The sequence below is a fragment of the Canis aureus genome, chromosome 32, assembly GCF_053574225.1.
Source record: "Canis aureus isolate CA01 chromosome 32, VMU_Caureus_v.1.0, whole genome shotgun sequence".
Classification (NCBI taxonomy): domain Eukaryota; kingdom Metazoa; phylum Chordata; class Mammalia; order Carnivora; family Canidae; genus Canis; species Canis aureus.
Genome location: NC_135642.1, coordinates 5,920,817 through 5,947,246, shown reverse-complemented (window position 1 = coordinate 5,947,246; position 26,430 = coordinate 5,920,817). Strand labels below are relative to the sequence as shown.

Below are 26,430 nucleotides of genomic sequence, written 5' to 3'. Positions count from 1 at the left end.
ACTTGTGCTTGCTTTTATCTCCACTCTTACCTGGACTCTGGTGTTGTATAAATGAAGTTGGTCTCAGTGCATATGGCAGTAGCTGCAGAGACCTGTGTACTGGAATGCTGCATGCCTATACACACTGCACACGCCATTGCAGATGGAGAGGGAGGCAGAAACAAAATAATACAGTGGGCCACGCTATTTATACTTTGATGAACTGAAGACCAGTTCACAGATGTGTTATTTTTCTGGCAATGAAAGCAGGTATTTTTGGAGAGTTCATTGTATATTTTCTTTATATAACACCGGTTTGCAAATATATGTCAAGCTAAATGTAACTAAGCTGAGCAAGTGTTTTTTATTTTCTTTTGTTTTTAAACTTGTTTTGTTTTCTGGAAAAAATGTCAGCAGCTTCCTCGGAAGGGAATGGTAAGTTAGAACGTGTTTAGCCCAAGAAATGCCAGTCTCTTAACCAAGATTATGAGTAAAAATAGAGTTGTAAGGCAGGAGGTATCAGAGCTCCTTGTTGTTGAAAGCCTCTCCACCCTGTGAGTGTGATTTCAGTGTATTGAAAAAGGAGAAGGAAGATTTTCGAGGCTGATATTTTCAAGGGTACTCAGACCTACATGTGGGAGTTCGCTTCTTACACCCATCTCCCCAGTTGCTCACTCTCCTCTCTCTCATCCCCTCTACCACCCATCTTTGTCACTCTGTTTATATTCCTCTTGCTCTGACAATTGTGCAGCTCCCATACTCTCCCCTCCTCCCTACCTTTCCCCTTTTCCATCTCTCTCCATGTCTCTATCTCCCTGTCTCCCCCTTCCCCTCCCACTCTTCCCTTCTCTATCCTTCTCTCCTGCACCCTTCCCTCCTTTGCTTTCTCTCTTTCTGTTGCTTTCTCATTCTCAGACTGGCTTCTGGAAATTCACGTTTCTCACTAATCTAATGTTGGGTTTACTTGTCTTCACCTCACTTACCCTTTTAGTGGGGATAAGAACTTCAATGGTGCAGGCTTGCCTGCTTTTAGAAGCCTCTCCCTGTGCTGTCTCAGTGCAACACACCATCCACCATGTGTCCTTAAATTTCCTTTCCCACAAGAGTCTATGTTTTGTCCTTACATTCACACATAAAATCATCTGTTTGATCATAAACTACTGTTGATAATGTGTAGGGAAATGGAAAGATTTTGATGGTCTAGGAATTAATAAATTTCTCTTTGGAAAGTATAAAATTTTAAAGTAAAAAGAAAATATTTCCAGCATTGTGAGTATTAGAGAAATCCAAGGAGTTAACCCATCTTAGCAATATGTGAAGAAAAGAAAAGAATGGAACCTCTAGCATGAAAGAGGCTGTGACCTAAGATTTATTTAAAGATCACAGCACCAGAGGGAAAGATGCTCCATGCTTTGGGCAGTGGGCCAATCCTGAATTACCCTGGATATTCCTAGGGTACTTTTTTTTAGCAAACCTCTTTTTAGTGGAAGCGCACATTGCCCCTTAGCTCTGTTCTTCCTTCTCTTTTCACAACCACAGATCTGCTGGAGGTGATAATGTGGTGGGTGGAAGGAGGAAAGAAAGTTTTGGGGTTTTTGGTTACGTGACAGATTGTCTACAGCCCACCCAGGTGAAAAGAGGGAGGTGGGAGGGGAAAGGCTCTAGATGTAAAGGGTTGGTGTGTGCAGCCAAACCTGAAGCCCACCTGGGTCTGAGCAGCACATTCTCAGGGAGGCCAGTCTTGCCTTGGGGGTGGAGGTATATTGTTTGGTTTGGGTGTAAGTCCTTTTGGCCAAATTAACTTCCATTCTAACCTCTCACTCACTCTTCATGCCGTGCTCAACTGGCTTCCAGAACTGTTGAATTTCTGTTGTGGTGGCTGAGAAATGGGATCTAAGAAGCTATGACTAACATGTGCTACTTTGTGCCTTGGACCTCTGCTTTTACTGACTCTTCTTGTTTCTTTTCTTTTGTCTTCCCACACAGGCCATGCAAGTAAAGGTACAGGTCAAATGCATGACGTGTCTTTTCTGTCCTAGTATTAGAGGTGCCAGGCTCTGGCCACCCTCTGCACTGTGCTCACCATGGGGGTGGTACAGAACGGATCTTCCCACCTGGAGGTCCCCCTCAGGCCTGCTCCAGGGAAGACACCTGCCCGTCAAAGAGTGAATGTAGGCCTACCCACCCTTGGAATGGGGAAGCCAGGAAAGCCAGTCAAGCCTCACCCTAACTGAGGTCTCCTTGCTATCTCTGCTCTCTTCCCCAGCTGTCCACTCTGCAGCCAGCACACTGACAGAGATAGGGATGCCGACAGGGCCTGAGAGCCCAGGAGGCTCACTTCTTCCTCTGCTGTACCACATAGGGTCAGGATCCTATGTGGGTCCATGGTCCCAGTCCTTTTACACTGTATCTCTGCCTCTTGTGCAAGATTCCCATGATTCAAAGAGTTTTCCAAGGATTAACCTTCAGAATTTGAAATCAGGTGACCATGTGTTTTTGCAAAAAAGTAAAAACCATGCATATGGTGGAATAAACCCTAGGACAGCTTTCTAGTGACCCATACAGATTATAAGTTGGAAGTATTTCTCTCAATTCATTAATGTGGTGTGCTACCCTAAGTTACGTGGCAGAGAAAGGGAGATGTGCAGGAACCAGATCACATGCAGCTCTCAGTTAGAAGAGGGAAATGAAGCCATGGCCATGTCAGCTTGGATCTGGATGTTGACTGACCCAGATGCTTACCTGCTGTGTGACCTTGGGAAAATCACCTATCTTCCCTGAGCATCATGTTCTCACTTATATAACAGCCTTAGTTTTGTATCAAGAGTTAACTGGGAGGATTAGAAGTGCTTTATTTAAGTGGTAGGTACATCAGAGTCACATTACATATGCAGCATTTATAATAAGAACATGAGATTGGCCAAATAAAATAGAATGAGCAAGAAATTATTTGAATTCTGTATCAAATCTACAGAGTTACATTTTACTATTTACTTGATACCATTCACCTTTTACATTTATATGTACAGGGCACATCAGAGCTTATGTATGCAAAATGGGGTTCTAGCCTTTATGGATGATTTTCAAGGGTAATGTGGACCAAAAAGGAGTTTTACTTTAGGCACAACCTTTTTAATTTTATGCCTGATGGTGGAATATGTAAGGAACCTCGCAAGCAACTCAGTAAATGAGAGAACTCTCCAGGGTGTTCAAGGGAAGCAGCTTCCACTTTCCACTGTGTTCTAGAACACAGGAAGCCGCCTTCTGTAAGCCTCATTTCCTAACCCCTGCATATGTTCCTCACGGCCCCTCCCACCGCTGGCCTGGCCTGGCCTGCTATTTTGGAGCACTGGGCACAAGGTTCCCCACAACCAGCCTGGGGTTTACCAGCCTGGAGCTCCACTGCGGTGGCTGTGATGTCACCCCCTGAAGGCACAGTTGCCACAAGCTGGGTGAAAGAAATCACATCCATTTTAAGAGTGTCCATTAATGATTCCGAACCTCTTTCACACTTTAAAAGTCAAGTCATTTAAAGAGAGAGGTCCCAAGGCGGTGTTAATTCCCGCCCTCCTCTCCTCCCAGAAAACCAGGGCCTCAGAAGAGGAGTTCTGTCCCTGGTCTTACACGACCACTCCAGTAGTGGCATCTGGCCTCCTTCACTCCCAGGGCCCAGTGTCCTTGTCCCCATAAACCAACCACAGCACCACCCCCTTGTTCCTGCAGACACTCCTCAAGCAGGTCACAGAGCAGAGCTCCGTGGAGCCCCATTTCTCTCCCTCACAGTCCCCACCTTGGTTCCTTGCTCCTGGCATCTAGCTGGGGCCCCGGGAGGGCAGCGTGCTCCTCAGAGCTGACTCCACACCAACCCGGCCAACCCAGGGCCTGTCCCTGAGGGCCCACCCACGTGGCTGTGGCTGGGACACTGAGAGTTCTCGGTTGGGTGGCTCAGTCCAGTGCCTCGAAGCCCCTCAGAAGCCTGCTCCACCGGAGGGCCTCACTGTGAGGGTGGGGGTTCCGCGGGGGGCAGGCATGCCCTCACAGACTTGGAGAGTTCTGCTTTCCGCAGCGTTCCCACAACTTTCTCCAACCAGGTACCAACGTGGACCCCTTCTGGGTCTTCCCTTTCCCTGTAGGGTGTTTGCTGCCTGGAGGTGGAGGTTGGGGGGCTGTGGTGCTCCAAAACCCCGGCTTCCGCCCTGACCCCAGAGCCGTGGTCCTGCCCTACATGCTCCTGCACCTGTTCGCTGACACCTCGGCATCAGGATTCCCCAGTCTTTCCTGGGGCCATTTTACCAGTTATCACATCATTCTTTTTGTAAAACAACAGCACCACCAGTTTATCTGTTCATTTGGCCCAAAACAAGGCAGCCAAGACTGTAGGTGTTGGTACTGTGGGTGCTTGCACAGTCCTGTGGGTGTGCGCACAAGGGCAGGGTGTGGTCCAGCAGGTCCGTGGGGCGGCCCCGGGGTCCCTCACACAGTGGGTGCACTGTGCTGGGAGATGTGGCAGGCCGCCTGCAAGGGGACGCTGGTCCCGTTGGAATCTCTGAGCCCCTCTGTTTGCCCCTGCCTGCTCCCCCAGTCTGGAGGCCAGGACCAGGAACGGAGGAAGACCAAGCGGAGGGGAGACTTGTATTCCATCCAGACCTCTCTCATCGTGGCCGCGCTCAAGAAGATGCTGCCCATTGGTTTGAATATGTGCACGCCGGGCGATCAGGAGCTGATCTCCCTTGCCAAGGCCCGCTACGGCGCTGTGAGTCCCAGGTCCTATGGCAGTGGTGGGGTGCTCCAGCCGCAGGGTCAACCGGGGGAAGCACAGCCTCCTCTCCTCATCTCTAGAGCTGCCTGGAGAGCATGTGCCCCTTGTACATATGTGTAATTTTTCTTTTGTTCTTATAATGAAGATCCCAGTGAAACTGCCAAGCACTGTCCACCCTTTCCCCGGCCCTGCAGTACATTTCCCCCAGGGACCTCTAGGAATAATATTTAGCATCTCTTTCCATAGAGGGACACGGATGAAGAGGTGAAGGAACATCTGCGGAACAACTTGCACCTGCAGGAAAAGGTGAGGTGGTGGGAGGAGAGCTCAAGAAGGCGTCCCTTGGGCTGTAGGGTGCCACCCCTCTGATTAGTTTACTGATGCTCTCTTTAATGTGTTCTAAAAACTGGCTCCAAATACAGGTGTTTAGTTGGTAGGATTAGTTCTCTGCCTTTAATCTTCGCTTTTGTTTGGGGGGCATGGGTGGAGGGGGGGAGAGTTTTTGCCCTTAATTTTTTTTCTTTCCTTTACTGTGACAAAGAGGGTGCAAAGGCATTTAATGAGGTATTGTCTTCCTACCTACCACTGTGTGAACATCCAGCTCCTGCAGGGGGTTACATTAGGTCTCAAATTGACTTACTGTGAACCTTGTTAAATAAGGAAATGGACACCTGGGGGAATTTTAGCACATCCTGACAAAGTAGCTCTGTGGAGTTGGTATAAACCAAAAACAAACAAACTTTGATTTTAAAGGCTATTTGAGATTCTTTTTTCCAGGCCTGTGAATCTGAACAACCCTTTTCCTCAAATATATTATGCCCTAGATGGAAGATTAAGCTGACACAAACCACCACTTCTTTCCATCCCAAACATATGGAGATAGCAGAGAAAATATACTACAAAAAAGGCAGTAAAAATAAATCCCAAGTGCCAGAATAAAGAAGACACTCTAAATCACAGGAATGAGAAGAAGTTGACACAATTGGGAAAACTTGTTGAGCTTTCTAAACCAGATATGTTTCTTAGAGGCTGAGGTTTTTAATAACCTTAAAGGAAAAGGAGTGTGGGACCTAACTATCCATGCTCTGCACAGATGTAAAGCAAAAAACTAATATAAAATTAGCCTTAAACCAATAAAACCTATAAATCCCCTGCAGAGACAACCATAAAACTACTTGGAGACTCTCTACCTCTTAGAATATGGACTGACATGCCAATAAATAAAACTCTTGAAGCCAAAGTCATGCTTACAAAAAAAAAAAAAAAAAAAAACCTGAAAGAAAATCTACCACCATTAGAGAGTCGGAAAATGCAACAAAGGGAAGAATTTAAGCCTAAGAAACTGCAGAAGGAAATTAAAAAATAAGTGTGATTGAAATACTTAAAGAGCTAAGCATAGCAATAGTATCCATAAAGCAAGACTTGGACTTTTTTTTTAAGTGTTCTCTGTTCCCAACGTGGGGCTCAAACTTACAACCCCAAGATCAAGAGTTGCATACTCCACCAACTGAGCCCAGCAGGTGCCTCTGGATAGTGTTTTTTAAAAAGAGAATGAATATGGAATTGATCAAGAGCCATATAGTGATTACAAAAATTAAAAGAATTAATCAAAATTAAAAATCAATTTGTAGACTAAAAAAATAAGCTAGGTGCAGCTGAAAAGAGAATCTATGAATTGGAAGATCACTTTCAGGAAGTTAGAATGAGGTACAGAGAGAAAGGGATGGACATATGACAAGAGTTAAGAGATGCGGACTAGAATGAGAATTTTCTATATAGATCTATAATGTTTCACTGAAGTTAATAGAGAAAACAAGAAAGAAGCAGTGAAACAAGAGTCTCAATTCCTCTGAAACCACATGAGCAAAAGCTTTTTAAGTTAAAGGAGAACAGGGATTGCTCACCTTGTGTGTGCTTTATTTTTCAGTCTGATGACCCAGCAGTAAAGTGGCAGCTGAACCTCTACAAAGATGTTTTAAAGAGTGAAGAGCCGTTCAATCCAGAAAAGACTGTAGAACGTGTACAGAGAATTTCAGCAGCTGTCTTCCACCTGGAGCAGGTAAGGAGCATCTACCCTGAGGACCGAGGAAACAAGACCATGCTGGCAAATATAAAGTCTCTCTCCACACTCAGCTCTTAGTTAGGAGTGTTCTCATAAGACCCCCCAAAAAAGGGGAAAAAAAAAAACCAAAAAGGAAGAACAATCATCCGAGCTCACTCCCAGATGTCATCTTCATGCCTCATATAGCAGACTCCTCAATTCTTTCCCCTTCGAGGTTTTTTGTTCTGTTTTGTTTTGATTTCTTTTTTGGTTACAAATTTTTGCTTTTAGATCAAATGACCCCATTCAAATCCCCTACCAGTTGTAAAACTGCTCTTAAGTAATAAACATCCAAAAGCAGTTGGGAGGAGGAAGAAAACCTCAGACCTCCACAGGCCAAATCATTTGCTGCTGGGACATTTTGCTGACTATAGTTGAGAAATCGAAATTCTTCCAGGGTTGAGATGTCTGGCCTGCAGGCGACTACCTCCTGCCACCCAGTTAGCCTAGTGTGCACCTACCTGTGTGATTTCTGTTCAGGTGGAACAGCCTTTGAGATCCAAGAAGGCGGTCTGGCACAAACTGTTGTCAAAGCAGCGGAAACGGGCAGTGGTGGCCTGTTTCAGGATGGCCCCTCTCTATAACCTGCCCAGGCAAGTATTCTGTCCTTTTCTTCTGGCATGGGAGCCAGTGATGGGAATTGAGGTATCCTCCCAGAGCTGTGCTAGCATGGACACTCATGATCTGAGGGGTAGAAACCAGAGTCCTCCATACATGGTGCCATCACAGTCTGCATATAGTATAATGGCCTGCTAAGGCAGTCCAGGTAAGCAAAAAACTAAAAATGGCTATGATTCCCTAGTGACCCCTGCCTGCTTTAGCTCATTATCTTACACCCTCAAGTAGGCTCAGTAAGCATATGGAAGCTCTTAGTTTTACAGAGGTGGGGTCCTTTGTGAGGATGTAGAGGAACCCTGGAGAAAGAGCTCTTTCTAAAAAGCTTTACCCCAAATGGTATTTCTATGATGAGATACTTGAATGGCCCCCAAATAACTAGGTGTCCTCAGCAGGTCAGGAAGTGTAACTCGAGAATCCTTGAGCACAGTGTATTTACATTCAAGATGAAGAAAGGGCCCTGGCTAGAGATGTCCTAAGAGGCCAGTGATGGGCACATTGCCTTATCTGCATGGTTAGTCTACACTCTGCAGTCAGAAATATGTGAAGGCTTTTCTGGAATGTGCTGTATTAAAATAGGGCAGAGTATCCATGCAGATTGGGCAAATGTTGACCACTGAGACTTGCCTCAGTGTCACTGGTGATGTGGCAGCTCTCCTGTCCTCAGGTTGATTGCAGGGTCTGCAAGATTGGACCTGAGATCAGTAAACAGAACTGCAAATTGAGTATCAGTCTCTGCTTTCTCAACTTGCAAATTAGCATGAACCATCCTCACCTGGTCAGGAAAATTAAACTGAGTCGGAAAAGTATCTTGAGAATCCTACGTAAAGAAATGTTTCCTTGGAATACCAGATAAAAGACTTGCCTCTGCGTGACACTGGCTTCATCAGATTGTGCTTCGTGGCCACCGTTTGTCCAGAGTGCCTTTCACCCTGTGCTGGGCCAGCTGGCCAATGGAGCTTTCCCCATAGGGTCTTTGAGGAGAGTGGAGAGTCATGGCCTGGGAGACACATACCTGCTTCTACAGGCCTCTTGAGAAAACAGGAGAGTGTCTTTGGAAGAGGATGAGGTACCATAAAATCAAGTGAATTCAAGAATAAAAAGCCAAAAAATGAAGACAAATAGTCATCATGGCTATGGAGACCACTGACATCCTGGCAACCAATTAGAGTTCACAACCCCGTAGAGAAAGCAGAAGTACACAGGATTTTTATCTGTTTCCTGGAGTGGTGACACTCCAAAAAGAATTTCCTTTCTTTTCGGGTAGAGATTCAGGCCTGATGTGCTAATCGAAACTCCAGAAGGGCTCAGCCCTAAGCACATCTCCAGGGCCAACAGGGCAAAAATTACATCTCGCCAAAGAAGCTTTTTTTTTTTTTTTTTTCCTAAATTTGTTCAAAACACTAGGACCACCCTCTCCTATTTTGGTTACTCCTTTAGCAGTTCTGCCCCTGGATGGGCAACAGTAAGCTGAGGGATTCATCATGTGTTTGATGAAGTGCGGCCTGCCCCATCCCTAGGTTTCCCCCTAGTATGGAGGAGCACAGGTAGAGTTTCTAACAACAATAATAAAAGCTAAGAAGCTGATGGTAAAAATCACTCCTTTCTCCATCTTGTCATAATTGAAACTGCATGGAGTTGTCCATATTAAAGGGCTAGAGGGGTTTATTTGATTATGTGGGAACTATTTCTCTGATGTTAGTTTTTAAAAGACAACCTGTGTGCTTTTCTCCAGACACAAAATTAATAATTTCTTCCTGAGCACCTTTCAACGGGTTTGGCTGGAAAAGGTTAATGAAAAAACTCAGTATGACAGGCTAATACCCATTTTAATGGTAATGTAACCTGTGGAGAGACCTGCTCATTTTCTGCACACTCCTCCCTCCTTGACCATGATTTAACATTACCATAAAAACACAAATTTGTACAATTTTTAAAAAGTACTCTGATTGGTCAGAATTGGAAGAAGGATGGCAATGGTTGGGCTCTACCAGAAACCATAGCCAGGTCTGGATAACTCTGGTGTTGACCTGCATCATCCTTTTTTCTCTTTCCTGCCTCACCACGATCCTCATATTTGGTAATAAATTAATTGCTACTCAGTGTCATCCTCCCAGGAGTTAGTCCTGGCTTATCGAGACTGAGTGGCTCTTGGCAGTTAATCAGTGTTCCCAGGTATGGGGGCCACAACCAGAATCCATGAGGCTCACAGGAGTTATGGGGCAGCACACCTGAGTCTCACCTCCCTAAGGAAGAGCCGGGTACCTTGGAGATAGAGTTCCTTGGAGACCCTCTAGAGGACCCACGGTCTGCTGCTTTTAGCAGGGCTGAGACTAAACCACTCACTGTCAGCACGACTTAGGTGGGATTACCTGGACAGAAGGGATAACCACACTGCCATAGTAAGCAAATACTTCGGGACTGTTTCTTGGCCCAATAAATTATTTCTAGTTAGAGGAGAAAGGTAGGAGAGACCCCTTGTGAGCAGAATAGGATTATAATTACTATCGGGTCTCCTACTAAGCATCATTATTTCACTCCAAAGGTGTTCTAGACATTCACCAACTGGCAAGTTAGAGGGTTCTGGTTTCCTTGAAACAAATGTCTCTGGTGTACTGCTGGCTCCTCTGACCAATGAGAGGACAAGAATTGTACAAAAGTCTGTCCTGCTTACTAACTGTTAACCACCCAGACTAAAGCAAGGTGTCCCCACGGATCCCTGTTGACCTCACTCTCAACCCTTCCGCTCAGGCACCGCTCCATTAACCTCTTCCTCCATGGCTATCAGAGATTTTGGATAGAAACAGAGGAGTATTCCTTTGAAGAGAAACTAGTACAGGATTTGGCTGTAAGTACTGACTCAGCTGGAAGCAGACGTGGGTGTGAGTGAAACTGACTTTTGTATTCGTGCGTGTGTGTGTGTGTGTGTGTTGCAACAGTTAAACATTCACAAAGAACTGGGCACATCAATTTGGAAAGAACTAACTGTAGAAATTACCAGAGGAGGCCCTGATAATAGTCGTAAGAGGCAGAGGATGACTTTCCCCTGGAGGTGCTAGTACTGTTATCATCCTCCTCCTCATCACTAACAACTAATATTTCTTGGGATGCGCAGCCATGCAATGGAAGTTCATGCTAAGTTAAGTTTTGAGCACCGTCGGTTGCAGGAGGCACCCCCTCCCCCACCCCAGCCGTAACCAAGACTCTGCATTTCCAGTCAGTAGCTCTGCTTTAGGGAAGGCGTGTCTGAGTCCCCTTCCCGTACCCCACGTTTCTGGGTCTGGCCCTTCAGAAAATTCATCATGCCCTGTCTCTAACAGACTTCATGCTTTGAAACTACTTAAGACAACACGCAAGGGAGAAAAGCTTGTTGCAGAAGCACTGCAGAGCCTCATTGTGGTGCAGACAGAAAATAAGCCCTCTTCTCCTTTGGCCAAGCCACGGTTTTGTTTGTTGTTTTGTTTCTTTAATCCTACTTATCTCTCCCATTTATTTTTTCTCTTATCCCTTACTCTCTCTGATACTCTTGCTCTGTGTTTCTCAGTCTTTCTCCTGTTTCTCTTTCCACCTCCCTCTGTTTCTTTTCCTTCTCCCCTCTTTTTTGCTTTTGACCCTTTATTCCTTACATTTGTCTTTGTTCTTTTCCTACACTCCCATCAGTGAGAGTGACAGTTCCTTGATTTTACCAGTTTCTTGATTAGTGTGAAGTTGACAGCATCCTTTTGGCCTCCACTTCTGAACCATTCACGCAGCCTATGTAGTTCTCACCAATTTCCTAAGTATGGTACACCCTGCAGGCTCTGCCGCTGCTAGAGACTCACATTTACCTCTTGCATCAGGTGCTATTTCCTTTTCTATAAAAGGAGATTGGGAAAAGACTTAATAATAAGAGGAGACACTGCAAGGCTTGCCGCTCCAGGATGGCAGCTCTCAGGAACAGTAAGGTTTCTAGAATCAACAGTGCAGTTAAGAAAGAAATGTCTAGATGGGTTGAGTCTAGAATAGCGTCAGGTCTCAAATGGCCCCAGTGCTCTATCACCCTCCCCTCCCCACCCCACCGTCCACCCCATATTTCCAGCCCAGCTCTCCAAGAGAAATTTCAGGTGTGGCTAAGAGATCCAGCCTCTCGGGGGGCTCTCCAGGGCTTCCCTCCTGAACTCAGGTGCCCAGGACTTGCATGAGAGTTCTGCTGATGGGGGTCTGCAGCTCCTCCCCTGTGGCCAGGCTATTGCTTTTCCTTTCATCTCGTTTGAACCTGAAATGGCAATGTTTCTCTGATTGGCTGAGAACAATATATATTTATGTCCCAAACCTTGCATCCTTGGGGCTTCTTGTCCGGAAATAAACACATGACATAGTGGTTTCTCTTTGTGCTTTTATCTGATGCACTCTGTACCTTGCGCTTTACCTTCTTTGTTCGCATGCGTTTTTGTGGCATGTGCTGCAATCCATGCCTAAAACCTGTCTGCCTTAATTTGTGTAGAAATCCCCCAAGGAGGAAGAGGAGGAGGAGGAGGAGACAGAAAAGCAACCAGACCCACTTCATCAGATTATTCTCCATTTTAGCCGCAATGCTCTCACGGAGAGGAGGTCAGCACCACCGGAGCTCCCTGCTTCTGCTCTGCACCAGGCACAGCTCTGCCAGCCCCACACCACCGTCTCACAGATGGCAGTGCCCAGAAAGGGGATGCCAGATTTGAGCAGCCCTCCTTGCTGTCCTATCATTGGCCATCAAGAAACATCTAGGGAAAATATATAAGCCACAGTCCCCTCATCATCATGCCAGACACGGAGGCTGAAGATGATTAGCCTGAAACTGTAGCCTTCGGCTCTGAATTCTGTCAGCCAGTACTGAGCCACATTTTTGGGGCCGTTTCTAAGAATCAGCGCAGGAGAAGGGTTTTAGTTTTGTTTTGTTTTAGGATTTTATTTATTTATGAGAGACACAGAAAGAGAGGCAGAGACAGTGAGAAACAGGCTCCCTGCAGGAGCCTGACATGGAACTCAATTCTGGGACCCAGGATCACGCCCTGAGCTGAAGGCAGGCGCTCAACCACTGAACCACCCTGGCATCCCTGGGAGAAGGGGTTTTCTTTCTTTCTTTCTTTTTCTTTCTTTCTTTCTTTCTTTCTTTCTTTCTTTCTTTCTTTCTTTCTTTCTTTCTTCTTTCTTTCTTTCTTTCTTCTTTCTTTCTTTCTTCTTTCTTTCTTTCTTTTTTTTGTATATATTTTTTATTGGAGTTCGATATGCCAACATATAGCATAACACCCAGTGCTCAGCCCGTCAAGTGCCCCCCTCAGTGCCCGTCACCCAGTCACCCCATCCCCCCCACCTCCCTTTCCACCACCCCTTGTTTGTTTCCCAGAGTCAGGAGTCTCTCATGTTCTGTCACCCTCACTGATATTTCCCACTCATTTTTCTCTTGAGAAAGGGTTTTCTAATGAATTCATTAGTGCATATAACTTAAGATCTCTATGGCTCTTAGTCTTTTCTGCTGGGTCCAAAAAGTAGCCTGCTAAATATGTACTCCATTCTTTCCAGCAAATTGGAAGACGACCCCTTGTACACATCCTATTCCAGCATGATGGCCAAGGTACACCTGAGTTTCTGCCTGTTGTCTCAGTATTCCTGCCTTCACCTTTACCTCTGCAGACACATGGAAATGGTTGTTTTGAACAGCAGCCCACAAGACTCGGTCAGAACATGGGCTCCAGGCACTGCACAGTTCGCGTGCCACGGGGGTGACATTAGCAAGCCATTCTACCATCCTCGTAAGGAAACCTTAAAGCTTTGCAGGAACAGTGGGTCCAGTGGCTTGTTCACATGGGAGTTCCAGGCCAACCACATGGAGTCCAGGCATACACACTATCCTTGCATTTTCAGCCCACACTGAGAGTGCCTCCAAAAGTTCAAACATATCTGCAGGTGAAGGAAGTTCATCACATTTGGAAACAGGCTTTAGCAACTGGAATGAGATTCAGTGCTCTAGTAGAGGCAGAGGCCATTCTTCCTACATGACAGGGAAGGACGGCCGCCTCTGGAATGCCGAGTGGTAGGGACACTGCTCCTTCTCGAATGGGAACCCTTCATGGAAGGCAGAGAAGGAAAATGTTGGGGTACAGGAGCACCTGTTCCTTTACATGCGGTACCTAGAGTCACATCCTAGGTATCTCCAGTCTTCTTGCCAAATGCCTGGTTTTTGCTTAGAAAGGGACAGCTCCCTGTACTCCTAGCTCCATTTATACCAGAACTCTACTAGGTTAGAAGAGTTCAGGTCTGTGGTTAAACCAGATAAGTTCCTGTTGACTGTGTGAGCTCGGTGCTCCCATCTCTCATCTCTGAACACCTTAGTAACTGCAAAGAAAACATTTTGAGTAGAATGTTGCCCTGCAGTGGTCACAGTGTTCTTAGTTTCACCAAGGACTGAGGTCCCAACATGCCTGTCAGTTACATGCTGTCCCCTGCCTTTGCACAGCAGGACAGCCTTGTCTATTAGACTCACATTCATTTGTCTCTTTTCCCTGCTCCATGGATCTAGAGTTGTCAGAGCGGGGAGGATGAAGAAGAGGAGGAAGACAAGGAAAAAACATTTGAAGTAAGTTTTTACTAAGATTGAAGATAGGGCCATGCTCCAAAGCCAAAGACAACCAGCATGCCTTCAGAAGTGGGTGCTGACATTGACCATGTGGCTCACCTGCCACATGTATGTGGTGGCAAATACACAGGGCCGCATGCACAAAGCACACCCATTAGATGTGGTTCTACTGCCTGTTTTCCAGCCTAATGAAAGGTATCAGGAAGCCATTCAGTCAGCAAACCCCCCTTATGGGTTTGGGCTTCTGGGAAATTTTGCTCTCTTACCCAATGTAGTAACAGAGACCAGAGAAGGACAAATTCAAACATCCAGAGATGAAAACTCAAAGCAATGGAGACACCAGGATGGTTTTTGCACTACTATTCTGTAAATGTCAGGGACACTGAATCTCCCAAGATAAAGCCATATGAGTTTACTTTTACGCTCTTTATGGACAAAGTATACAACAATAAAAGTAAATTAACATAATTACAGTTCTGGAAGGCCTTAACTTTCTAGTATTCCATATATTGTAGAGTCTCTGTTAATGGTGATCTGAGCATTCTAAATAAGTGGTTGTTTCCTACGTTCAGGCAGATAGGCTTTAGTTGACTCCCAGCAAGCGGAATGACAGAACATTGAAAACAAACACTTAAACCTAGGATCACTTCCTATAATTATGATATTACCGGGGAATGAGCTATGTTTCCTACCAGTGCACAAAAGTGGAAACTTCAACATCAAAACATGAGTGAATTGTGGATGGACAATTTTGGAAAGCAGAGGTAGTGTCTGGAAATAAACTTCAGAAGTCTTCTTTATCCAAAATTACATGTGTTGCCTTCCTTAGACAAGTAAAGATTCTCTCAGCTTACCTTAGCAGGGTAAATTACCTGAGAAGAAACTAATCTTTCCCTACTTGATTTTTTTTTTCCAGGAGAAAGAAATGGAAAAGCAGAAAACTCTCTATCAACAAGCACGGCTGCATGAGCGTGGAGCTGCAGAGATGGTCCTTCAGATGATAAGTGCCAGCAAAGGTGATTCCAAGATTTTGTGGATAGTCCCTAGGCCCCTGTTGCTGCCACAGATAGCATGCTGTGACACGAAGTCATTATTAAAGAGTCCTGATAAAGCCCCGTAGGCGCGATTTACCCTCTGTTTCCTTGGTGACTCAATCGACTCTTCACCGTGGCAGGTGAGATGAGCCCCATGGTGGTTGAGACTCTGAAGCTGGGGATCGCCATTCTGAATGGTGGCAACGCTGGTGTACAACAGGTACTGGGGACTCGTAGTGGGTGGTGCAGACTTCTCAGGGTATTGCCATTTCGACAGCCCTCATGTTTTGGGGAAGAGGTGTCAGCTCTGCTACAGAGAGGGCCACTCAGCATCACCTTTGCTGGTGTTTGTCCTCTGTGGCCAGTTATATCAGAATAGCTGGGAACATAGATAAAACCAGAGCTAAGAGCTGACAGATAAATGTGTGCTTGGTAAAGAGGGTTTACCCAGGGTTCAAAGCAAAAAAACACTTAAGTTTTTCATCATCAGAGATTTTTTGGACAGTTTCTAAGCCTTAGATTTGTATTTTAATCATTTTACATGTTAGCTGCCTCGCCATGAGCAAGGAGCCCCGTTGGTTAATGGAGTGCCTAACCCCACACATCTGTTGTTTGTTCATTCATTTGCTTATTCGTTCGGTCATAGTTTTATGATTGCTGACTATCCACTAAGGTCAGGCTCTGTTCTGGGATGGAGGGTGTAGCAGTAAATTCCATAGCTCAAAACCCCTGCCACTATGCATGCAGTGAGACAACACACAGCAGCATAGTGTGGGGCTCCGGGAACATGGAATCCATTCAGCAGTCTGAATCTAAACTGGGTGCAAGATGCAGGAATATTCTAGTGTTTCCAGGGCACTCCAGGCTCTGGCTGAAAACATCTGTGTGTACAGGAAAGTGACATTTCAAAGATTCTTGGCATTTGTGAGGATTATATCACAGAGCCTGTGAGAATCTCCAAATTTATAACTATCATTATCACATATCATTTGTCCCAGCCTTTAATTCATCCCAAACAAATTTCTCACAAAAGAACTACCATTTTCTGAGACACCTTTTACTTTCTGTTCCCTACCATGACCACCAGGTCCTTGTAGGACCTTTTTTTTTTTTTTTTAACATTTTTATGATGTCAGACAAAGTCCCTGCCTTCTCAGTAACAAAAGAACAGAGAAAACAAAGTCTGATTATGAAAGATACTCTCTGCTAAGCTTGTGACTGGCTGAGCTCCTTGTTCCAGTGCACCAAAGTCAGCACCAGTTCTTCAGACTGGACTTCAGCACCATTTTACTAGATCTGTGTCCTGGTGCTTGGTTCCAAATGGGAGAAACTTCAAACAGTAAATCTATGAATGTCAATGATCTACTGTACTACCCTAGAAGAAATACCAGTGGACCTCTATAAAATAAAATATTCCAAAAAATACATAAATAAAATAGAATATCCACCTGAGGAGATTCTGGTTCCAGAAGAGGGTGGGGCTCAGGCACACGGAAGGTTTAAATCCACAGGTGATTCTAATGCATATCCAAGTTTACAGACCACCACCCTGGATATGAATCCATGTGACTAGGACTTGACATGTCTCCATTAAAATTGGGAGGGTCAGTGCTTGTGGCATAATTTACATTGATTTTCCTTTTAAAATGTGTCTCCCTTATAGAAAATGCTAGATTACCTAAAGGAGAAAAAGGATGCTGGATTCTTTCAAAGCCTGTCTGGTCTTATGCAGTCTTGCAGGTAAATATGGGAAAACCACCTATAGGATTTTTTTTCCTCTTTAGAAGAAAGTGGAATGGGGTGGAAGGGGGGAACTACAAAATAAGCTTATCATTCATGGAATTGTTGAGGAAGGACTTACCTGCTTTAGAAAGCTAAGAGGATGGGTATGATGGTATTACCTCCTTTTTTTGGCATGTTGTTTTCCTCAGAGCTGAGCTCCTAAAATATATGCTCATAAAAGTCAAACCAGAAAAGAATGGAAAGAAGAAGACTACCTCATTATGACTCGAGGCCATGTTTTCATTAGACCCGTTAGACACTTTGTTAATTGTTATCCTTAACAGTTCTTTGGGCCAAAATAAGTATTTGGTTGGTACAGATTTTGACACATCCATTTCAACAGAAGTGCATCCTAACATGGGAACATTTTCTCATAGCCTAAAAAACAAAACATTAAACTTTCCACTTTTATTATCATGTGTGCAAGCCTCCCCTCATGGCTGACCCCCTGACAGATGAACAGTCCATAACCAGAAGTTGTAAGGTTACCATGCTCACTCATTTTGGAAACAAGCCAGCAATCTAAGTGTCAGCTTATTCTCTAAGATTCATATGTATTTTGAATAGTCGGTAACTTGTTCTGAAAGAAATCGGTTATAATTATCTAGCTAATTTGCCTCTAATATTCTTAAAAATAGGGCATTAGGTTTTCCACTTAAAAATTTGCAGGATAGACATACTTTGTTTTGATGGACTTCATAATTTTGCTAACCTTATTTGATGGAGTAATATTGTATGTACCCCAAGGTTACCAGGAGCGTATTTGAGCTGCAATAGAATCCCTTACTCTGGGCTCCATTCTCCCCGCACCAACAACAATTTGTTTATTACCTCTCTCAGGAAAAGAAAATGTAATATTGCTAGGCCTGACTCACAGAGGGTAAAATAGTCCATTTGGACTCAGAATGGCAAAACTCAAGTCAGTTCACTTCCATATTGCCCATGAAATTCTCAATTAAATTTCTGAGTGTTCCCTTAATCTGTAATACTTCATATTACTAAACTCATTTATAATGATGGCTTAGAGGGATGGGTGACATACCTTTAGAGGCCAAGTGAGAACTAACAAGTTTTAAGATATTTTAAGGATTTTTGTTGATTATGAAAATAATACAGATTTGTAAACTATTGAAACATTAGAGAAATAAAAACATCTGAAATGAGTGCTTTGGGAGGGAGTAAGGGTCAGAAATGTCTGTTCCACAGGTAGTCTCCTGAATCAGAACTGCTGCTTTGAAGCAGCTCTGTCCAAATGTCCTGTACCTCTGCTATCTTCCCTTGACAGCAAAGCTAAAATAGAAGAATGGTTTTGGGTTATTGAGAGAACCTTTTTACAGCAGGATCTGGGGAAAACCAACAGTATGGCAATAGGAATTTTCACTGTTTTCTCTTTAAACTTTTTTTAAGACTTTCTTTATTCATGAAAGACAGAGAGAGAGGCAGAGACATAGGCAGAGGGAGAAGCAGACTCCTCACAGGGAGCCCAATGGTGGGACTCGATCCCAGGACCCCAGGATCACGACATGACCCAAAGGCAGACGCTCAACCGCTGAGCCCCCCAGGCGTCCCTCTCTTTAGAATTTAAGTTGCAGAAAATATGTGGCTCCCTAATAGGAAAAAGAAATGCTGTTTTTTTTCCATAACGTCTTTCCAATCCAATGATCATTCCCTTTGCCCAGTGGTAAAGGGAATACAGAGTTTCACGGAATCTTAATGGATTTAGCCATAAGCTGCCCTAACAGCTGCATTTTTGTGAGACTTTATGTCATGTTCTATGAAGCCTTTGAGATTGGAGAAAGTGAGTCTGTTAGAGAAATGGAATGAGCCCCAACCTGAAATAATAGGCTTATCCATTTTCCTCATTATCAAGATCTCTGGTTGTACCAGGGGCTCCTGGCTAAGTAGGATTTGGTGGTGGCCGTGACTGGAAAATTTGGAGGAAGTGGGGACCAAAAAAAAGAAGGCTAACTTGTTACAGATTCAGAAATACCTAGGGACACCATTGCCTCCAGAAGGCTTAATCATAGCTCTTGTGGGCTTCTGAGTGACACAGGAATTCTAAAAGGATGTGGCCCTTTGAAATCTGAAATTTGTAGCCCTTTCATCAGTATTCATGTAAACAGTAAAAACTATAATTCCTTCTAAGTCGCAGAGAAAATAGGTTTAAAAAAAGGTGGGAGGTGAAAATTAGTGCAGTTTAAACTTTCTTTTGGGAAATCTTCAAAACAGATTATTCCTTCTTTATTTGGGACATCTTTCTAAATCACCGTGCAGAAGAAAGGACTCAAGTTCGACAAACAAGGACAGTCTTAAGTTTTTCTGAGCCCTCCGCATGCATGCCTGTGAGCTCTAGCAGCCTTGGACAGCACTCCTGACACAAATGCAGGGAACTATTAGACTTTCAACCGCCCTGTATAGTGTTAGCACCTTTATTATAACACAAGGACAAGATATTCTCAGTCAATAGGTATAGTGACATTAGAAATCCATTTTCTTGGCATGCATAGGCCTGAACCTTGTTTTCTCTGGTCTCTTGCAAGTGTCCTTGATTTGAATGCCTTTGAGAGGCAGAATAAAGCTGAAGGCCTGGGGATGGTTACTGAGGAAGGAACACGTAAGTCACTAACACATGTGAAGGCTGTTCTCTTCCTGATTACCATAATTAACTCTTCCTGGTTAGAGCCCCTGCTCGGTGCCTCTTAATTTGCAAGGACTTGCTCAATTTCAGCAAAATAGTCCCATTAGTAGCTTTGATAAAGGCTGGATGTGTTCACCATGTCAGCCTTGACTAAAAACAGTTTATTGTGGTTTTTATGGGTTTTCTTACTTTGCATTCTTCTGTTTTTCTCTTATCACCAGTCATTGTTCGAGAGCGTGGTAAGTTTGAGTTTCTGACCAGAGTTGTCTACTATGTGTGTGTGAGTGAGTCCTAAGGGACTTATTTAATTGCCGCAGCACAGGCACATTTTTTAGGTTTGGTAGTTGCATGTGAAGCTTAACTCAGCAGTTTGATGCCTAATTAAAGAAATGCCTTCTCTCTGTAAAGCATGGATTATGGACCATGAGCCACTACTGCCATTAGCCAAGCTGTTTTCCTTACAAATGCATCCGGAGGCTCGATATTTTAGCTTTGTTGGTCATTATGTTCTGTAGCCTCAGTTTCAGGCCAATCAGCTTTTTCCTCACTCACTGAAAGTTCCCTTTCCGAACAGTTCTGACAATAAGCCCTTTGTCATTTTTACAGTCGTTTGCCTTGGAAAGTGTTCTGGGTTGAGAAGCCAAACAAATGCTCACCAATATTCTGTTTTCAAGGTGAAAAAGTACTCCAGAATGATGAGTTTACACGAGACCTCTTTAGATTCCTGCAGTTACTTTGTGAAGGACATAACAGTGGTAAGTGGAACAGATTGATTTTTCAAAGGAAAACAACATTCAGGTGCCAAATTATGATTCAGCTCAGGATGCCACATTTAATTCAACCAGCTGCTAACTCAAAGACAACAGTTAATCTATTCCTCAATAAAAAAAAAAAATTTTTTTAACTCTATGGAAAAAGAACTTGAACTTCAGGGCTGATGTTATTTAGTGCCACCCAGGCTAAGTTGCTGCAAGAATCTTCAGATGGTGAATGTAAATACCCACCCCTTTCTGTCAAGTCCCTCGGGGCTCATTAAGTCCACTTTCTGGCATCACCAGGATGAGCGGGCTCAGGGCAGAGCTCTGTCCTACAGGACCTGCCAGGACCCGAACAGGGTGCTCTTGTAAGGCTTTTCATATAGTAGATCTCTCCTGAGTTTAGCCAAGAGGGCTTGCTCAGCTCCCTAGGCATGATAAGAACAGGCTTTGACTCAGCCCTGGTGTTCTTAGACTTTCAGAACTTCCTACGGACTCAGATGGGCAATACCACCACTGTAAACGTCATCATCAGTACCGTGGACTACCTCCTACGTCTACAGGTCAGTGGGTCTCAGACGATGGCACGGCTTACATACATTTCCAGAAGCTATAGACAGTTGCAAGGGATCAAGGAAGGCCCAGAATACAGTCGAGCCCCAATAAGAAAGGTGTTATAATCTATGTCCACATACTTATGGGAAGTCAAATGCCTAAAGATGTGTATTTGAAGACTGAAATGGGGGAGTGGTTAAATATCAAATCATCTAGTATAAAATGCTGGTTTACCTCAGTTTTGCCAATGAAAACCTCCCATCAGTGCCCAAGAGCTATGTTACATGAATGAAAACAGATTTTTCACCAGGAAAAAGAAGTCCAGAAGGTGGTAGGAGCAAAATGAGTCTACAAGTTCTTAGTACTTGAGAAGCCTCTCAGTTTAACTGTTGGAAGGAAAATCCAAATGATACCAGGAAAATCTACATAAAACATAAAAAAAAGATACTCTCTTCTCTCTGCTAACTGTTCATCCGGGTTCTGCCACTTACCAGTTATAACCTGGACCAAATCTATTTAACCTCCCTGTGTTCTGATTCCCTCATCTGTCGAATGGATAGCGCCTCATAGGGTGGTAGTAAAGATGCAGAGATTTAACATATGCAATGAGTAAGAACGCCACCTGGCCTTTGACAGTGTGAGGTAGCTGTTGTGTTGCTACTCTTATGCCAATTATTTGGATGAGTAGCATTATTACCTTTAATATATATTTTTCATTGTGAATAAGTTGTCCTGCATCATAGTCACCCATGTCCAGCTGAACACCATCCTCTCTCCTATCGTTCCTTCTTAAAGAAGCATATCCACTTAAAGATGGTAAGGATTAGATATCTCTGTGCTTTATCCTATGTTTCTGTCATAACAAAGAGGTCATAGACGTGTAGGATTCTCTTGTACTCTTCCTGAACATTGGGTTTAGCTTCACTGACTGAAGTTTAAGAAATACTAAACTCTACTTGTTTGTTCTTAGGAGTCAATCAGTGATTTCTACTGGTATTATTCAGGGAAGGACATCATTGATGAATCTGGACAGCACAATTTTTCCAAAGCTCTGGCAGTCACGAAGCAGATTTTCAATTCTCTTACAGAATACATCCAGGTATGTGCTACAGAGTAGATGCTTGAAAACAGAACATTTTTAACATTCCCATATTATATATCACCCTAGAATATTTGGACACATAAATATGAATTGTACATCCAGCCCTAGCACTAACAATATTTATCTACAAATAGGAACCAAGCATATTAAGAGTACTTACTACACACTATGAGAAGCTGTAGTTTATGGTCCTGTACTATGAGAAGCTGTAGTTTATGGTCCTGTAACCAATTCATAGCATTGTCACACTCTATTTGCATTTATCTAGTTACATTTTCCTTTCCCTTCTAGATTGAAAATTTTTTGTGGGCAGAATTTCAGTCTAAAATTCTTCCATTTCTAGCACTTTCAATATATCATAGGTATTCAGTATGCATGGGGAGTAGAGTGGAGAAATAATTGATAGAATGAAGGAATAAAGGGATAAATGATGTTATCTTGAGTCTCAAGATTAGGAATTTATAAGATCCTATAATTTGTCAGAAATTAACTCTATGGAAAAGGTAACTGGAGCAGCACATAAACTATTTCCAGTTGAATATTTAGATCTTGCGGCATTCTTTCTCAGTTTACAATAGTCTCTGGTCATTGCCTAAGGTGCTCTAATGATTGTGAAAAGGAATAGAGCATGTACTCAGGCATAATTTGCTATGAAATCAGTAGCCCTATCACAGTCCTCTGGGGTATAGTATGAGATTTTTAAAAACCATCTAATGAGCCAACTGGCACACTCCAATCATATTTACTTATTAAACACAAAACTAAGACTATCAACTTGAAGGGAGAGAACAATCCTTGTTTTACTGGATCCTAAGAACGTAGAGAGAGAACCATAGAAACAGGTGACTAATCTGAAGTGTCACAGAATGTGAAATACCTGTGAAGGTCATTGAACAGATTTGACAAGCATTTGATTTGCGCCCTGTGGAAGCCATCCTAATCTTCAGAATTTCCCTTGGAGCACTTAACCCAAAAGTAAAAAAGCAGCTTATTTTTGGTAAATGTGAGTTTCTTGCAACAACTGGCTTTGTTCTAAAAAGGATCTAGAGGATTCCAGGGATCAGACACCAAATGTACATGAACAGTGATTTTTTTAAAAAATATTTATTTATTTGAGAAAGAGCACAAGCAGGGGTGGGGGCAGAGGCAGAGGGAGAAGCAGACTCCCTGCTGAGCAGGGAGCCCCAACATGTGGCTCAATCCTGGGACCCTGAGATCATGACCTGAGCTGAAGGCAGATGCTAACTGACTGAGCCACCCAGGCACCCCTCAAACAGTGATTTTTTTAAACAAGCATACATGGTTTAGGGAGGCAGGTAATACTTCTCATGATGCTCGCTTCCCTGGGAATTTTGCCAAGCCTTTTCTAGAACTTGAGATGCAATCCATGTTCTTTTGGAAATTTCGTATTGAAGAGTGATTTGGAGATGAGTTAAAGGGTAGAAACAAATAAAAGGAAGAGCTAAGAACAGAATGTGACAGGAATCTAACGGTATAAAAAATATACAAAACAGTCTCACCTAAGGGGTGGGGAATAAAGTGCTGACCTCAGAAATCTTGGGAATGAATATAGACGGTAAGACCAAAGGCAAAAGGAACTGTGCATAAGCACTTCAATTGCTAAAGTTTTTCCCATGGGGATACATGTTACTGAGTCTGCAACTGTTCTACACATATAATGGACATGAGCAGTTACTAATGGCAGGAGCCAGGTTTCTCACTGTTGAATGGTTACAGACAAGCAAGAGGTAGCTAGATAGTCCAGGTAGAAATGCATTAGAAACACATTAGAATTAGGATAAGAATTAGGACGCTAAACTCATGTTTGACTTGATATTGATGCAGATACTCACATATGGAAACATTTCTAGATATATTGTATACACATGGGTCAGTATAACACACACATATCCACTGCTGTGTCAGCTGAGAGTGCCTAAAAGTAATGATATCACAGTAGCAACAAGCACAGCTAGTACCAGATCTTGGTTTCTAATACCATTTTCCAATGAGAGAACAAGGCTTCTTAGAGAAAGGACTGGTCCTAGTGCTGGGGCAGGAAATACATAAGGATGATCCTGGAGAATCCTATAGTGCAAGGAAATGCAGGCAGAGGGGAGGAGCGTGCAGGGAGGGAAAGATAATGGGCATATGTCCAAGGGACACAGGGGCCAACTGAAAGAGCCCCCTGGGGGCCAAAACTGGAAAAAATTGAGTGACAAAATAGAGTAGTGATGGATTATAACCCAAAGCATAAAATGAATATATGGATTCCATATTAATGTAAATAAATGATTAAACATACAAGAAAGAATAGACAAATCTCCCATGTAGAAGAATTCCAAATGATTTCTTTTTTTTTAAATGTTGATTCAATGTGTAAAAATAGGAAAAGTTATTAACATGGAAAATGAAAATTGGTAATGAAGTCATCCCTCTATGTTTGGCTTTCTGAAAAGATATAGATGGTATTAAACGTAAAGTTGAGGTTAATGATAAGAAAATCGCAAGGTAGTTGAACATTAGGAATATTCACTTTTTTTGCTTGATTAGATAGCCATGGGATCATAGCATTTCATGTGTAGTTTCACCTGAAAACACTAGGGCCTGCTTTTCATACTGTGGAAGCCTAGAGTTCCTTGGAACCCTTCTTAGACCAAGGTGGAGGTGAGAGTGGGCAGGAGTGCCCTTCTGTCCTGCTGAACCAGAGCATTTGACTCTCAAAGAATGTTCTTCATTGTGGTATTTTATTTAAAGAATGTACTCTGAAGCTAAAAGAATCGATCTCTGAAAAATCACTGCACTGCCAAATTCTGGTGGTCCTTCCTAGTTAAAGTTTCCTACGATGGGGGGGGCAAGAAGTAATACCCTGGGAAAATAGTGAGCCACAAAATAATAGGTGACTTTCGGAAGGAGCTATCTGCTAATATAAGCAAGTGTCCTGTATGCTTACAAGGGCAAGATTCAGAGCAGCTTATGATGTTTCAGTAAAATAAGGATGCCCTCCTCTCCATAGGGCCCTTGCATTGGGAACCAACAAAGCCTGGCTCACAGCAGGCTGTGGGACGCGGTGGTCGGCTTCCTCCATGTATTTGCTAACATGCAGATGAAACTCTCTCAGGTACTGTGGCCCTTCCCTGCTGTGTCATCGGTGTGAACTGCTAAATCACTGCCCCCCCCCCTTGGTACTCCCCCCGTGTAGATGTGGCTGCTTGATCAAATGGCTGGAAAAGCAATGCAGATTAGGTCTCACTTTTAAACCTGGAGGCCTCAAGGGGCGATAGAAATGAATACCTGCAGGGGTGTCCCAGACAGGCTTTTGCATGGATGCAGCTTCCTTCCTTGTGTCCCACCAACCTCCCCTTTACATAATTGCCTTAGCATTTGCTTTTTATGATGCTAGATCCTTTTTGCTTCCTTGTCACTGTTTTGTCAATTTATGACAATCTATCAGCCCCTTCTGGGTCTGTCACATGTCTGCATGTCTCTGTAACTCATATATCCCTCCTTTCTCACCTTGGCTTCCCTTCCCTCCCTATCTCTGCCTTTCCTTCTCACTCCCCATCTCTCTGGCAAGATGAATCAGAATCACTCAGAACATTTATTATGAACACATAAATGGAGTGGATGTAGTTGTCGATTGCCTCTCTCCATGGCAACACATGAGGGAGAACTTTCAGGATGTGTTTCAGGCTGATTAGAGTAACATTTACAGCATTAATTTAAGTGATGTGTATCTAAAATGTTCAAGGCTGTCACATCTGCCTCCTCTCTTCTGGAATGTGCTATTTAACCCTTTCATTTTTCCCCTTTTGACTCTGGCCTTATGGGAGGAGAGAGTTCTTGGGAGCACTGCTAATCTGGCAGTAATACATCCAGTCCTATGTCAGCCCAGCCTAGGGCAGTGTAGTGTAGAGAGGCTCTGGAGACAGGAGCCTGGCTCTGCTGCCTCTCCGCTGGTGACTTTCAGGGAGTCACTTCCCCTTCCTGGTTTTTGGTTCCACTGTCTGTGAACTATGGGGAATTAGAGTAAATGATCTGAGGTCTCTTCTAGCTCTTCTATCCTACACTTCTGTGATGTTGTTTATATAGCTAGGACCCACACCAAAGGGGGGCGATCCCTCTGAAAGTTGAGAGACTCGACAAAGAACCGTATTTTTGAGAGGGAAACTGTACAAGAAGTGTGACCCAGAATGCATTTTGTAATCTCACTCTCACATTGCCCACCTCAGATCTTCCAAGGATCGTTTTCCTTCTGTAGAGTTGAAAACAGAGAGCTAATTTGGCAATGCTGAAATGAAAATCATCCAGAGGAGTAGCCTCAATTATGTCATTTTAAGGGACCAGTGGCACCCAGATCACCACCAACTAGAATCAGGAGACTAAATTAACCCAAAAAGAAAGGAGAACCCACTTCGAGATTGCAGCCTTGACATCTTAATTGGGTTGCAGCACTATTCCCCAAAAGCTCACCTAGTAATTCTCCAGTATAAAAAACAACATGAACTAAGAGAA

The 26,430-nt window shown here is 43.6% G+C and overlaps 1 protein-coding gene across 1 annotated transcript in view; it reads left to right on the top strand.

Annotated features, from left to right (window-relative positions):
• The window catches only part of RYR3 (ryanodine receptor 3), a 513,451-nt gene that overhangs the window by 457,245 nt on the left and 29,776 nt on the right, over window positions 1-26,430 (top strand). Inside the window, exons 70-86 of the mRNA XM_077880434.1 lie at window positions 4,562-4,732; window positions 4,985-5,044; window positions 6,666-6,797; window positions 7,320-7,432; window positions 10,206-10,302; window positions 11,938-12,044; window positions 12,996-13,047; window positions 13,993-14,049; window positions 14,966-15,065; window positions 15,224-15,303; window positions 16,747-16,823; window positions 19,406-19,479; window positions 19,725-19,742; window positions 20,178-20,258; window positions 20,733-20,821; window positions 21,784-21,912; window positions 24,932-25,036. Of these exons, the coding sequence (XP_077736560.1) occupies window positions 4,562-4,732; window positions 4,985-5,044; window positions 6,666-6,797; window positions 7,320-7,432; window positions 10,206-10,302; window positions 11,938-12,044; window positions 12,996-13,047; window positions 13,993-14,049; window positions 14,966-15,065; window positions 15,224-15,303; window positions 16,747-16,823; window positions 19,406-19,479; window positions 19,725-19,742; window positions 20,178-20,258; window positions 20,733-20,821; window positions 21,784-21,912; window positions 24,932-25,036 (1,542 nt within the window). The remainder of the gene's footprint in view (window positions 1-4,561; window positions 4,733-4,984; window positions 5,045-6,665; window positions 6,798-7,319; window positions 7,433-10,205; window positions 10,303-11,937; window positions 12,045-12,995; window positions 13,048-13,992; window positions 14,050-14,965; window positions 15,066-15,223; window positions 15,304-16,746; window positions 16,824-19,405; window positions 19,480-19,724; window positions 19,743-20,177; window positions 20,259-20,732; window positions 20,822-21,783; window positions 21,913-24,931; window positions 25,037-26,430) is intronic.